Genomic DNA, 14,354 nt, shown 5'->3' on the forward strand with positions numbered 1-14,354 from the left:
AACTGTTTTATGGTCAATCTTTAGCTCCTGGGCAATGCTACGAGTGCTAACGTGCCAGTCTACTTCTATCATTTCCATGATTTTATTGACATTTTCGACAACGGGCCTACCTGTGCGAGGTGCATCTTTAACATCGAAATTACCAGAACGGAACTGACGAAACCAAAATTGCACATAATTGGCTGTGACAGTATCAGGACCATAAACACCATTCACAATTTCAGCTGCCTGGCTTGCATTTTCGCCTTTATCGAAGCAAAATTGTAAAACATATCTAATTTTCTCTTTGTTAACTTCCATCTTTTACACCCTATAACTCACAACTGAATTGACCAATCAAAAAACTGTAAAAGAATTTTTTTTAGTACAGAATGTTACTTTTCCAATAAGCACAAGTCTGAACTTGTGTCATCAATTTTTTATGAGATATGTATCACTACAGCCATCTAGTGAAAAAATAATGGATTTCTTTTTCCCCAACCTAATATTTAAAAACAGAAGATCGAAATAGAAAACTTTAAGCCAATTTTTTTTATTATTTTTTAAATCTTCAAAAATTAAGAGATGCTTTTATTGTTACTTCCTGAATTTTTCACTTCCAGATGCATTTCATCTACATCAGTGATCACTAACCTTTCTAACCTCATACCACTAACACACACAATTTTGAATCTTGCAGATTACTATCATGAATTTTTCTTGAAACAATAGAATAACGATTATAAAAGTTCCTTTCCTCTTATTTTACTTTATTATGAAATTTATTTGTTTAATAATAAATTAGTGTGAAGTTTGTTGCTGCTTGTTTGAAATAAGTTTGTGGGAAAAGTATCAAGAATCAATAAAGGACAATTGCACTCACATTATTTATTGTTGTCATATAATGATTATTTGACCTGTCATTTCATGTTTTGGAAATTTATTATTCTAATCTTAAACCAATGAGTGAGAAAAAGCAACCAAGCATTTCACATTTCTTTTTAATACTCTGCATAGACTTAAGTTGATCAATGTCCAAATTTCTCCACAGACCACTGGTTGGCGACTGTTGGTCTAGATGACACAGCTAGGCCTCATGATTAATGTTTTTCCTCATCCACTGACAAGTGTTATTTTTAATACATTCATTTTTCATAGAATGTTCATAAAATCATCTAGTGTGAAGACTGTATTTATATTTAATACAATTTTATATATCCCAGCATGCATCTATCATCATACCTTTAATTTAATGTTATCATATTTTATTATTGAATAATAATCTTTAATTTTTTGTTTTATAATAAAATATTTTCTTTATACAATATTCTGTTTGTTATACATTTACTTTGTTCAGGGCTGTTGCCAAGATGAATTTTTATCTGTTGAATAGCCACCTTGTGCTCTGCCAGTCTTTTCCTAATGGACATTTCGTTTTGCTGGTGTAATATTTTGGCTGATCACATGTACCAATTATTTTGTAAACTACACAGATGTCTTCACTTTTTCATCTACTTCAGATGTTCAATTATTATATGAACCTGTTTTTTGGGAGTCACAAGCAGAATTAGTGATATTTTATTTATTTGTTTCTTAATTCCATTCTAAATGTGTTTATAGTATCTATTGAGCAATGAGAATGAAAATTAATGGTTTTCCTTACATGTTTTTTTCAAACATGGAATTGAAGATCTTCATCTGTTCTTTTAATAGTGATTTTATTTAAGTAATTGATTTCTCTATTTTCTTCATTTGTATGCAAATTAGATATTCAGATTCATTTTGTTGGCATGCCGCACAATTTTTTTCTGCTGTAACATTTTAATACACAATAGTAATTTCATCAACATATCTAGCAAAGAAAATACTTTGCATTTTTTTTTTTGTTTTTAAATTAAAAATAAATGGAATTGTTTTTAATATTTTGAGTTTTATTATTATTTATTTATTTAGATGTATACAAGTCAGTCTTCTAGACTAACTGAAATGTTTATTAGATATGTGTGTAGATGTGTTAATTATAAACATTTAATGAAAAAATTAGCTAAAACATTTGAGATTTAATGAGATGATGCATTGCAAAATAAACTGCCATATTGTGAATGATTAGATCTGTTTAACAGAAATCAGGTTATATAGAAAATTTTGCATTGATATACAGTGAAAACTGTCTAGGCGACCACCTGCATTCGACGGGCACCTGTCAAAACGGACAAAAATTTCTGGCACGGAATAGTTTATTCATAGAGTCTTCGTATAAGTTACCTGTATTAAACGACCACCTGTGTAACGCGACCGCGGGCATCGATTTTTGGTCCGAAACAACATACAACACCTGTAATAAGCGACCACTTTCGCGAATGTATCTGGTCTAAACTATAGTAAGATCCCATCTCAACAACGTTTCCACCTCCTAATATAATGAATTAGTCTAAACTCTCGTTCGAACCCATCCCGGGCACTTCTCTCACCCTTGAAATTAGGTGCAGGTGTTAATAAATTAGTCTAGCAACAAAGGAAATTCATTTCAGTTTGTTGGAAAATGTCCGAAATGCAAAGCGCTGTCGTTAGAAGATCGTATTAAAGTTATCACAACAGTAATTAGCGGCGAAGTTTAATTGTGAGAAACAAAATTTATTTTGGTAAAACATAAATTTACCCTAGACCCCCAAGGAAAATACTATAGTATTTTCCTTGGGGGTGTAAGATATTGTACACGATACAATTAATCGGGTGATCTCATTCATCGTTTGATAAAATCTATTTTTATTTATTTATTTTGAAGCTCATGTACAGTACAGTACACGTGCGATAAATAGTAGAGAGGTTGAGGCAGACGTTTTAAACGTGTAAACGTGTACGTGTGACGTTCGGCGCCGCTTTCCCGTAAGCCTAAAAGTTTGACAATGGTGTTTGGATAGTCGGTGGAATCACGCTCGACATTCCAAACACCATCGTCAAACTTTTAGGCTTACGGGAAAGCGGCGCCGAACGTCACACGTACACGTTTACACGTTTAAAACGTCTGCCTCAACCTCTCTACTATTTATCGCACGTGTACTGTACTGTACATGANAAGTAATTTTCGCAGGCAAAATATTCAAAAAACAATAAACGCATTAATGCAAAAATCAGTTTTACTTCCTTTTTCGATTCCGCGATTGTAATGAAATCGTATAATGAGAAAAAATAATAAAATCGTTTCATTATTAATTAATAATTTTTCTTATTGTACTTAATTAATTAAGAAAATATTAAATATTAAAAAATACAATATTTTTAAAGTTAAAATAAGATTAAACTAACGAAAAGCAAAGTGATGGAGAGATACGACGCGCTTATATACTGGTGACGTAATACACGTAACTGAGGAGCGAACGAAAAGAACCGAGTCGAATTAATTAAGTCGGAAAGGAGAAAGTGTGCATTATAATGGAGAAAATGCGAGCATTGTATTAATCTTTAAAGTATTGGTGTTAAATGTGTCTTATAATATGACGACTCCTGTATGTCGGGACTCCTGTAAGAATAAAATACAATACCAATATAGCCCTATCGTTGAAAAAATTCGCTTATTTTTGCTCACCTCGAGTTTTGCTTAGTAGAAATGGCTAAAAAGTGCGCAAAATATGTACGGAAATACGGTATTACAGTACTACCTGTATTGAACGACCACCTGTCTAAAAGACCACTTTTTGAAGGAACCGTGGGTGGTCGCCATAGACGGGTTTTACTGTATAATTTTTGGATAAATTTGGATTCAATAGAATTTTAAAGTTCAGAAATAAATCCAATTTTTGCTAAAAATTTGATTAATAATTCACGTAGCAGCTTAAACATAGCCAATAAATCTGGCAGTCAGGTAATTTAACAAAAGTTGCTAATAGCCTGACTTCTAACAACTCTTAATTGTTTGCCTAATTTAATATTTAAATATGCAGATTGTTTTCTGCTAGTAATTAAGACTTTTATAAAAATTTACTTAATATTAGGGAGCAAGAAATGATGGCTATGCAGATCCAGATGGAGCAAAACAAGATGCTCAGGTAAATATTTATATGAATTTTACAAACTTATAAATGTAAATTATTCATAACTCAATTACTTCAGGATTTATACAATGCTGGAGAAGGACAATGGGGTACAGATGAATCTGTTTTTAACATGATTTTAGCAACACGCAGTTGGGATCATTTAGCTATGGTATTTTATGAATACCAACAACTAACTGGACATACTATGAGTGATGCTGTTGAACGAGAATTTTCTGGTGATGTTAAACAGGGTTGGTTAACAGTAGGTAAGTTCATCCTAATTAGTTATATTTAACATAACTTACTTTTTATCTAATAAAATTATTTTTTTTTCCAGTGCATTGTGTTGAATATAGACCATCTTTCTTTGCTGAAAGAATAAATAAAGCAATGAAGGTAAACTTTTTAAATTTTAATAGTCCTAAATTTACTAGTTTTTTCCCTCCATATTTTCTAGAGCACATCTGAAAATGACCTTAAATTTATTTTGATGCTTTCAAATTAATAAATAAGATATGTTTTCTATGTAATTTGAAAAGCATCAAAATTACCTTCTTTCTTCAATTTAAAAAATTTTACTTAATACAAATACTCGGAACATTATTTGTTAAAAGTGTAATTTAAAAACACAAGTGAAACTAGTAAAATTCATATTAAACTTCTGTACTGAAATTTTAAAAATATTACATCAAATATAAACTAGTATTTACAACTAACTTGTTCAATTGTTTTAATGGCTGTTTTAATATAGTTTATTAATTTTACTTTTCCCATTTTTCACTGCATATTTTTGTACTATCCTTGGTAAACTTAGGAATATTCTAACAATATAATGTCCCTGTACATATTCAAATTTTTAACTAGGCATAAATCTACATAGTGTATTTGGCATCATACAATCAGCCAAAACATTGACTATGTATTTAATAAATGTTAATCCTCCTTACTTCCAAAACAGCCTTTGGCAAGACAGATTCTGATAAACTTGTGGTTTTCACTCTCATTGGACAACTACCATGTTACTAGAAAGCCTTCAGTTCCTCTAAATTACATGGTTGATAAATAAAATAACTATGAAATTACCAACAAACCAGCAATAATTCACTTCAAAAACGAATATTTTCTACCGTCTTCAACGGTCATCATCAGGTTCAATTCCGAGAGGATGTGTTCATTGTTTGGAAGAAGAAACTGGACTTGGCAGCGTTCATTGAAACTTTCAATAGTAACGCTTATGGCCTCTCGTTGAGAGTAGAACAGCAAAGCTCCACCAGTGTGCATTTTCTCGTTATTGATATCAGCTTATACGGGGTCGATAAACAACTAAGGTATTCCGTAAGAACTCGTATGCGCCGCTATTTATACATGCCAAATCACATGATCCTTTTGGCTACAAGGTCTGTTTTTAAGACCCTAATAAGAAGAGCTTTCACCCATTGTTCAAGTGCAGAGGATAGGAAAATGGAATTGGAATCTATTTCGAATGTGGCTAGACTGCATGGTTATCCTACGTGCCAAATTAACGAACTTATTGCATGCCACCAACAACCTAGGAATGCGGCACTTCAGGAAAACCTGTCCTTTGTTCCTATTACTTAAAACAGCATATGATCCTTCATAGCACTTTAAACAAATCGCTTGTTATGCGAGTAAAACTATCGCTTACAGAAGATCGCTGACCATTTTCTTGTGTTTACGAAATGATAAGGACCGTTTCGATAGGAACTGTATTCCGGGAGTATATTCTATCCCTATTTACGATCATAGGGTGAATCGTCTGGGTGAATATATTGGTGCTACCACATGCTGACTTAAAACAAGGCCAAGGAACACAAATACTCAATTAAAAAATTCCTTTCCACTACAGCATTGGCTTCTTTTGCGCTTGATGATGTCAGGGTGGACTTTGATCATACACGTTTAATACAAAGGTGTGAACACCAGGCCAGCCTGAAATATCTAGAACAGCTGAAAATTTTTAAAGTGTTCAGAAAGGGAACAGCCATCAATTTCAATAAAAAACTGATTCATTGGCGACGATGTGGATGGTGTATTATGACGTATAATGGATGCGCATCATATATGTCTACATTTTTTTTTGTATAAACTTCGGAATTTTAAAACAGGAAACCAATTACAGGAATAATTTTATTAAGGCCTTGCATCAGACATGCTCATAACTTTGATGTTCAATTTTTTGAACTCTTGGAATAGAACCTGATGATGACTGTTGAAGACGGTAGAAAACGTTTGTTTTTGAAGTGAATTATTGCTGGTTTGTTGGTAATTTCGTAGTTATTTTATTAATTCTTACACCAGTAGTGTTGGTATTATGGATGATTACATGGTTGAAGTGATGCATCATGAATCTTTCCTCCAACTCAAACCACAAGTGCTCAGTTGAATTTGTTTTAAGAATTTGGAGCTTATGGTAATAATTAACTCATGTTCTTGGGACCATTCCCTGACAACTGTAGCCATATGAAATGGACATTTGTCTTGTTAGAAAACGTCTGTCACAAAAAATGTTTGCAATGAAAGGGTATAATTGATTTGCAACAATGTTCAAGTAAATGACACCTGTCAGTTCCATTCCCAGAGATGATAGATCCAAGCATTTTCAGAGAAACATTGCACAAACCATAATGTTCTCTGCCTCTGTCTGTGTCATTGTCAAGATGACAAGGTCTTGTGGAAAATGTGGACAGTCAAGTCATGACTGTCTATGTAGACAGTCATGTACTTGACTGTCTACATAGGATAACATGAATTGTGACTTATCAAACCAGACTTCTTTCATTCTTCAACAGTTTAATTTTAATGTTGACATGCACATCAAGTGCTGTTGAACATACATTTGTTAACAGAGGAACATGATTGAAACATTCATGAAACTAATTCAGGAGTCTTTCAGTATTCTAATACTCACTGCTATCACTATTGAAACTGAGTTTTTTGCCACAGTAGCCTCCTGTGCAAAACAGCTTATGCCTACTTCTTTCATCGATGAGTTGTAGCCAGCATCTTGCCAACAGTTTGATTTGTTTTAGCCATTATTGGTGGCTGTTTGCTACTGTGAATGCAAAGAGTAGCTTGTGTGCTTTGCTATTTGAAATGTTAACACCAACATATCTGGCAGTCACAATTTGGTCTTTGTTGAAATCAGATTAATCTTTTCCTTTTTTACCTATTTGAACACTAAGAAATTACTGCTTGTGAAATCTTCTTGGCTGTTATATACCTAATCTGATCTTGTATTGTATTGCATTCTATTGTATTGATCTTGTATATGTATTGCTGTACATCTGTAGGATTAATTCTTCTATCAACAAGATAGTCAATGTTTTGGCTAGTCAGTGTATACACAAGAATTGACAAGATCTTTTCACTTATAGCAAAATTACAAAAGAATTACTTCTTATCTGCTTCTATTGCTTTGATATTCCTATGTTTCAAATTTGTTTACTCTGTAGTGCTAAACCTAAATATGCAAGATTTTTGAAAATGTATACATCAACCCAACCATTAAAATTTTAGAAAATATGCTTTCAAATTTTTTATTTCAGAGTATATCATCATTTTTAAATGTTTTGTTTAATTGAGAGCTTCATTTTTCATGTAAAATCTTCTGTCCCTCTGTAGTTAAAATAATTTACATGAAAGTAATATTATTTGCTCATAGGAATTTAACTTTTTTTCAGGGTGCAGGAACATGTGACAGGGATTTAATAAGACTTATTGTCACTAGATGTGAGAAGGATCTTGTTCAAATTAAGCAGGAATATTATGATCAGTTTGGTAAAACATTGGAAGAAGCTATTGAGGTAAATTTAACTTCATATAAATTTATATTTATTTATATATACAAAATATTTTTTATATAAAAATTCTCAATTTTTTTTTAGGATGATACTTCTGGGGATTACAAAAGAATGTTGCTTGCTTTGGTATCTGGCATGTAATTTGTTCCCATTTGTCCCAATATTATAACTTAGAAATATTAAGGATCATCTACATATACTGTAGCTCCTTCAGATTGTGACATTACACTAACTAGTTAAACTTGTTAAATTGATGTCAACTTAGTGCCTTAGCAATGTTTTTTACTTTAAATTTTAGGACTGTAACGAATTAATTTGTAATTTTTAGTTGAGTACTTAAACTCTGAGTAACATTGACCTTAACTTTTGTGATAAATTTTACTCCTAAATTCTTCGTTAACTTAGTATAGATTTGTTAATCAGAAGATTATTAATGTTCAGTATTTTTTGTTAAACCTTATTTTCAGATGTTTAGCCAGATATACTGCATTTGAAATAATATATAATGACTTTTAATATGAATTATTATGCACACTTTTCTCTCTGGATCAGGTGCCTAAATCTAGTCTGTTAAATGGAAGTATATTTTATAAATGTTGATCTTTAAATTGTTGTATATTTTCATGCAGAAATCGATATTTGATATTTTAATCTGAATGTTTAAAAATCATTACTCATCATTGAAATGATTAAAGATTAAAGCTTAATTGTCATGTTTACAGTTTCTCTTTATTTCAAACTTTTGAAACAGATTTTTGCAATTTTGTTTTCATTAATGAATTGTATAAAATGTAACCAAAATTTTAATTTCATCAGTTAAAATTATGTGTAAGTGTAATCATTAATACAAAGACCACCCTTTTTTTTAATTTACAGAAATTTTTATTTCAAAACTATTGAAGTTTTATAAAATATTTTGAAATATAGTATATATAAGGTACCAAAACAAGTTATTGTTGACATATATATATCTCGCAATATTTTATATATATATATATCTCGCAATATTTTTGGACTTATTTAGGGGCCTGCTTCAGGTTTTACACTATTTGAAAATAAGATTGTGTTTACTGATCTTTCCAAACTGAAGTGTTTTAACGTCCAATTTGGAATGGAAAGAGTAAGGAAGGTGTTGATTTGTATTAGATGACTTATGCTTATAAACCATTATATAGTTTACTATAAAACTTATGAACATATGCACAGCACAGCATTAATAATATAGGAAAGAAGAATCAGTGGACGTAATTTCAGAGAAAAATTTCTAGATTTGTTTCTGCAGATATCTTGGCAAACATGCATATCTGCATGGAGAAAATGTGTTACGAAAAATGGATGGTATGTAATATCTGTTGCAATACAGTAAACTCCCATTATAATGCAAATATAAATTTTCATAAATTATATGATAATGCATTGTCTCGTATAATGCAATTTTCTGTAATGTGGAACGTATTCTCATATTGTATGGGAGTCCACTATTTTAAAAATTTAAATACATTTTAAGCATACTAGACACTCTGGGTTTCTCTCCCCTGCACCACAATCTCTTACAAATACAAAACTTTGTGGTTTTTATATTGATTTGCGAATAATACAAAATTAGAACAAAACAACTATAAGTTAATTCTGTGTTACTTTTAAAGTCATGTCAGGATGAACTATGTTCCATAAGAACGGAAGAGACTGTGTTTTTAATTAATCCACAGATATGAAGGAAAATGTTTGTTCATTCAGAGCAGAACATACCTAAAAAATGTATCTTAGCAATTTAAAGTAAATTTTAGGACTTGATTTTGTATTAATTTAGATTAAAATTTTCTTAAGAGAATTTAATAGATATTATTCTATATATTAAATCATATATAAAGCTTCCAATAAGATATAAAGTATCTTAATCCATAAGAATTTTATATATAAAATCTGATATTTTGCAAGAAACTTCAAGTTATAAAAAAAAAGTATATTGTTTTTTTTCTGAATTTTCAAAGTTGCTGCTGTTTGCTGCTTGCTTAGCTACAGCCACAGTGAGTACACGTTAAAGATCTAGCACATTTGCTTCGTTCTTATTCTAGGACATCGTTTCTCAAAGTGGGCGATAACGCCCCTAGTAGGCGCTGAAGGCTTTTGGGGGCAGTAGAGGGCTCGGTGATTTAAATATGAGTTTTATTTCTTCTCCCTAAAACATTCTTTGATCTCAGGGTGTGACCCATATACTATTTATATCTATCCTATTCATATAATAATGCATGTTTAAACATTATATTTGCAATAACAGTTTAACATACGCAACAGATGGTAATGTAAAAAGGTAAGTTAAAAAATATGGGGCACTATATTTTTTTAATCTCAAAGTGGGCAGTGGTCGAAATATGTTTGAGAACCTGTGTTCTAGGAGATAAAACAGATTAAGGATATAAAGTTACAGTACAGTACTAAATGTTAAAAACTTAACAAAATAATGTTCACCGCCTTTGATATAAAGAGCGGTTCTCTAAGAAATGCTAAATTCTGCTACACGAGCACAGGTTTCATGCTATGCGATAAGTTCGTTTTTCACTTCAATCATTGACATTACAACCTTCCTCAGACTTCGTTGCTTTCCTTTACTAATTAATTAGTAAAGGTTTTATTAGGTCAAAGTTTTGCGTATTTTTAACAGCAGTCGTTATCTAGCATCGATGAGTGTTAAATTCATAACTATTGTAAATTAAACGTTAGTAATAATGAGAGATTAAAATAAGCTAAATAAATACAAACTTTTAACGTTACTTCAAATTTTGTTAAAAATTCAGTTTAAGATACTTCAAACGTTACTTGCGGCACACCTGACTCAACACGGCACTCCAAATGTTATTCCCCTCAAAAACGTATGATACAATTGATAATAGGTTAGTGGCATTACACAATACTATTATTATTAAACAGACATCAACACCTGTGTGCAAATTTGTTTTACATTTAATTTCTTAGAATACATAAAAATGCGTGTCTTGTAATAAAGAATAAACATCATATTTCATCGGTGCTGCGGCAGAGAATGAAATACAAGCATAAAAAACAGCAACTGTGATGATAAAAATCTATTAATTTCAACTCTTATTTATATATGTAAAAGTTCACGTCACATCTTTCACCTTGTGACAACACACCGGTTGCGGAACACTGGTCTATCCATTCATTTGATCAGTGCCGTAACTAAGCAAGTGCAATCGCACAGGGCCTACTTGGAAGAGGGGTCCAAAATGTATGTATTTGTTTTATTTTCCCAAACCTAATTAAGGGACCTAAATGCAAATTCTTGCACAGGAATGGCTAGTTACGGCACTGCATTGTTATTAAATGAAATTTTTTGTCAGAATATAAAAAATAGTAAACAAAATTGTTCAAAATTTGCTTACTGAACAATGATTAACAATTTCCTCAGAATACTGTGTGTAATTTTTAATTCAAATTTCAATACAAAATACTTTTTTACTATACTACATAGGCCTATTCATATATAAATACACATGCGCGAGTGTCGGGATAAAATCGTCTGTCATGCGATTTCCCGCGCTTTTCCATTCGTTCGACTAACGAGGTTGTCTCCATAGAAACAGCAATCGGACCACTTTTGAAGACTCGACCGCTGATTGGTTGAGAGATATCGGACCATCGGCGGACGTCTTGTAGCGCTACTAAGCGCTGATTGGTGGAAGCCGATTGACTTCAATCCGTATAAAAGGATTGAGTTGTGGCGGGAAGTTCAGTTCGCCTTGGACGCAAGAAGGGAACTCACGTTTGACTAATTCGCCTAAACTGGCCCCGAAGATTGTTTCGTCTCTTTGTGCTGTAATTGATTTTATAGTTAGTTCGTCGCAAGGTGTCTTTTCGACGGACCTGTTGTAGTGGATAAATGTGATGAACTTTGTTAACATCTGACGTTTTGTAAATGTATGTTTTGTGAACCTTTGTAACTGTACATACGTTTACTTTCAATATATATATGTGTTTTGAATTTAACTGGCGTATGTGGGTATTTGAACTTGACTGCGAGGTTCGAAATTTATGACTTTACAATCTATTTAAAGTTGTCAAAATCAGTTCATTAGCTGATGTTAAATCATGAAACAGAACCATCCGTCATTCGTCTTTAAACAACAAACATCAAGTGATTTCTGTGTTATCTTCCAATATCCATTTAAGAATCATCATCCTGTCACGTCCGGGATTTAACGTCACACATCCGAGAAAAACTGTCACATTCGGGTTAAATGTCCAATCTGGGAGCCTTTCACAAATCGATAAAATTCTTTCCACTTGACCGGCGCCTGCTTTAAGAAGGTACAGCGCAAGAAGATCTCTCTTCTCTCAAAATGTACGCCAATTTTCTTCTCGAATTACTCTGCAATGTCTGCAAAATTAAATCCAAGATTAAATTTTTCGTCGAAGAAAGAATCGAATGAAGAGAACGCGCAATCTGCCAAAATGTGCACTTACCCAGATATTGGCTATCGTATCCCTTGTTGCAATATTGTTGATGGTTGTTTGAATAAACATCGGCTTCGGATTTCTCGCTTCTGCCGAAACAACAGAAAGAGAAGTTCCAGCCTATCTTGGACTTCTCTTTATTTGCAGGCGGACCTCTGGACATTGCGCGCTGGGAATTGGCTTTCATTTCCAGCTCCTTTTCGTACTTCATAAAAGCCTGTCTGAGTCTTGCTAGCTTGGCTTTGTCCCAATGAATCTTGGGATTCTCTCGCTCTGTACGTTCGGGAGGATGCTCTGAGGACTCCGAAGAAGGCCCACTGACGCCTGGATCCTTCTGACACTCCGAAGACTCTGACGGAAGTCCTCCATCTTCTGGAACCTTCGGATATTCCGAAGATTCTGGCGGAAGCCCACTGACTTCTGCGTCCGGAAGAGAATCATTCGCCTCTTCCTCTCTCTCCCCAACCTTCTCTTCACTTGGAGGTCTTCGTCCGAAGATCCTTCCAATCCAAGTGCATAATTTGTGGTCGTTTCTGATTATTTCTCTAGAAATACTTTTTTTATTTTCGAAATTATTGGAAAAAATTTGTCGGCTTGTGAGTGTTAAAATATTTTAAATCTCTGGTTTAAGTCCTTATGAGGGGTATAAAACGAAATTTCTAAAATTAAGTTCTATGGACAACAAAGAATTGTTGACGCGCGCCAACAATATCTTTGTTTTTCGATTTTTTCGAAGCGGTTGGAGAGTTTTCTTGCGATTTTTGAGAATGAGTGAAAAGAAGAGTTTTTGGAGGTGGATTGGAAGGATCTTCAGACGAAGACCTCCAAGTGAAGAGAAGGTTGAGGAGAGAGGGGAAGAGGCGAATGATTCTCTTCCGGACGCAGAAGTCAGTGGGCTTCCGCCAGAATCTTCGGAATATTCGAAGGTTCCAGAAGATGGAGGACTTCCGTCAGAGTCTTCGGAGTGTCAGAAGGATCCAGGCGTCAGTGGGCCTTCTTCGGAGTCCTCAGAGCATCCTCCCGAACGTACAGAGTGAGAGAATCCCAAGATTCATTGGGACAAAGCCAAGCTAGCAAGACTCAGACAGGCTTTTATGAAGTACGAAAAGGAGCTGGAAATGAAAGCCAATTCCCAGCGCGCAATGTCCAGAGGTCCGCCTGCAAATAAAGAGAAGTCCAAGATAGGCTGGAACTTCTCTTTCTGTTGTTTCGGCAGAGGCGAGAAATCCGAAGCCGATGTTTATTCAAACAACCATCAACAATATTGCAACCAGGGATACGATAGCCAATATCTGGTAAGTGCGCATTTTGGCAGATTGCGCGTTCTCTTCATTCGATTCTTTCTTCGACGAAAAATTTAATCTTGGATTTAATTTTGCAGACATTGCAGAGTAATTCGAGAAGGACCTTTTGAGAGACGAAAGAGAGATTTTCTGGCGTTGTACCTTCTTAAAGCAAGCGTCGGTCAAGTGGAAAGCATTTTATCGATTTGTGACAGACTCCCGGATTGGACATTTAACCCGGACTTGACAGTAACACTCGGATTTGACAAATAACCCGTATGTGACAGTTTGCCCCGGATATATGACCCAAAATCCCGGATGTGACGGATGATACGTAAATGGATATTCAAATATAATACAGCAATCACTTCTGATGTTTGTTGTTTAAAGATAAATTCTGTCTCTTCATTTTACATCATCCAATGAACTGATTTTGACAACTTTAAATAGATTGTAAAGCCATAAATTTCGAAATTCGTATTTAACTGTATTTATAGATGAATATACAGTATAATAAAAAATGAAATTCTGTATTATCTGCAATCTGTGTAATTTTTAATCCAAATTTAAAGTATCTGGAAGGAAAATATTCACCACTGTAAAACATGCAATTTTGAAAAATTTTGTTTTTTATTTTTCATATTGCGACATAAAAATGTCATTTAATATCAATCAAATGAACGGATAGACCAAATTCATGTCAATTTGTTGGGAGTAGATTTTAAGTAGCGTTTAGCGATTTAAAATTTTCTACACGCCAGAAT

At 33.3% G+C, this 14,354-nt stretch overlaps 1 protein-coding gene across 1 annotated transcript in view; it reads left to right on the plus strand.

Annotated features, from left to right (window-relative positions):
* Positions 1 to 8,553, plus strand: part of LOC111622164 (annexin A13-like) — a 48,714-nt gene extending 40,161 nt beyond the window's left edge. Inside the window, exons 8-12 of the mRNA XM_023364500.1 lie at positions 3,972 to 4,025; positions 4,090 to 4,279; positions 4,351 to 4,409; positions 7,715 to 7,837; positions 7,919 to 8,553. Coding sequence (XP_023220268.1) covers positions 3,972 to 4,025; positions 4,090 to 4,279; positions 4,351 to 4,409; positions 7,715 to 7,837; positions 7,919 to 7,975 — 483 coding nt within the window. The 3' untranslated portion in view covers positions 7,976 to 8,553. The remainder of the gene's footprint in view (positions 1 to 3,971; positions 4,026 to 4,089; positions 4,280 to 4,350; positions 4,410 to 7,714; positions 7,838 to 7,918) is intronic.
* The last annotated feature ends 5,801 nt before the right edge of the window (positions 8,554 to 14,354 follow it).

This window comes from Centruroides sculpturatus, unplaced genomic scaffold, assembly GCF_000671375.1.
Source record: "Centruroides sculpturatus isolate CEXI.00-Female unplaced genomic scaffold, Cexi_2.0 scaffold306, whole genome shotgun sequence".
NCBI classification, from domain to species: domain Eukaryota; kingdom Metazoa; phylum Arthropoda; class Arachnida; order Scorpiones; family Buthidae; genus Centruroides; species Centruroides sculpturatus.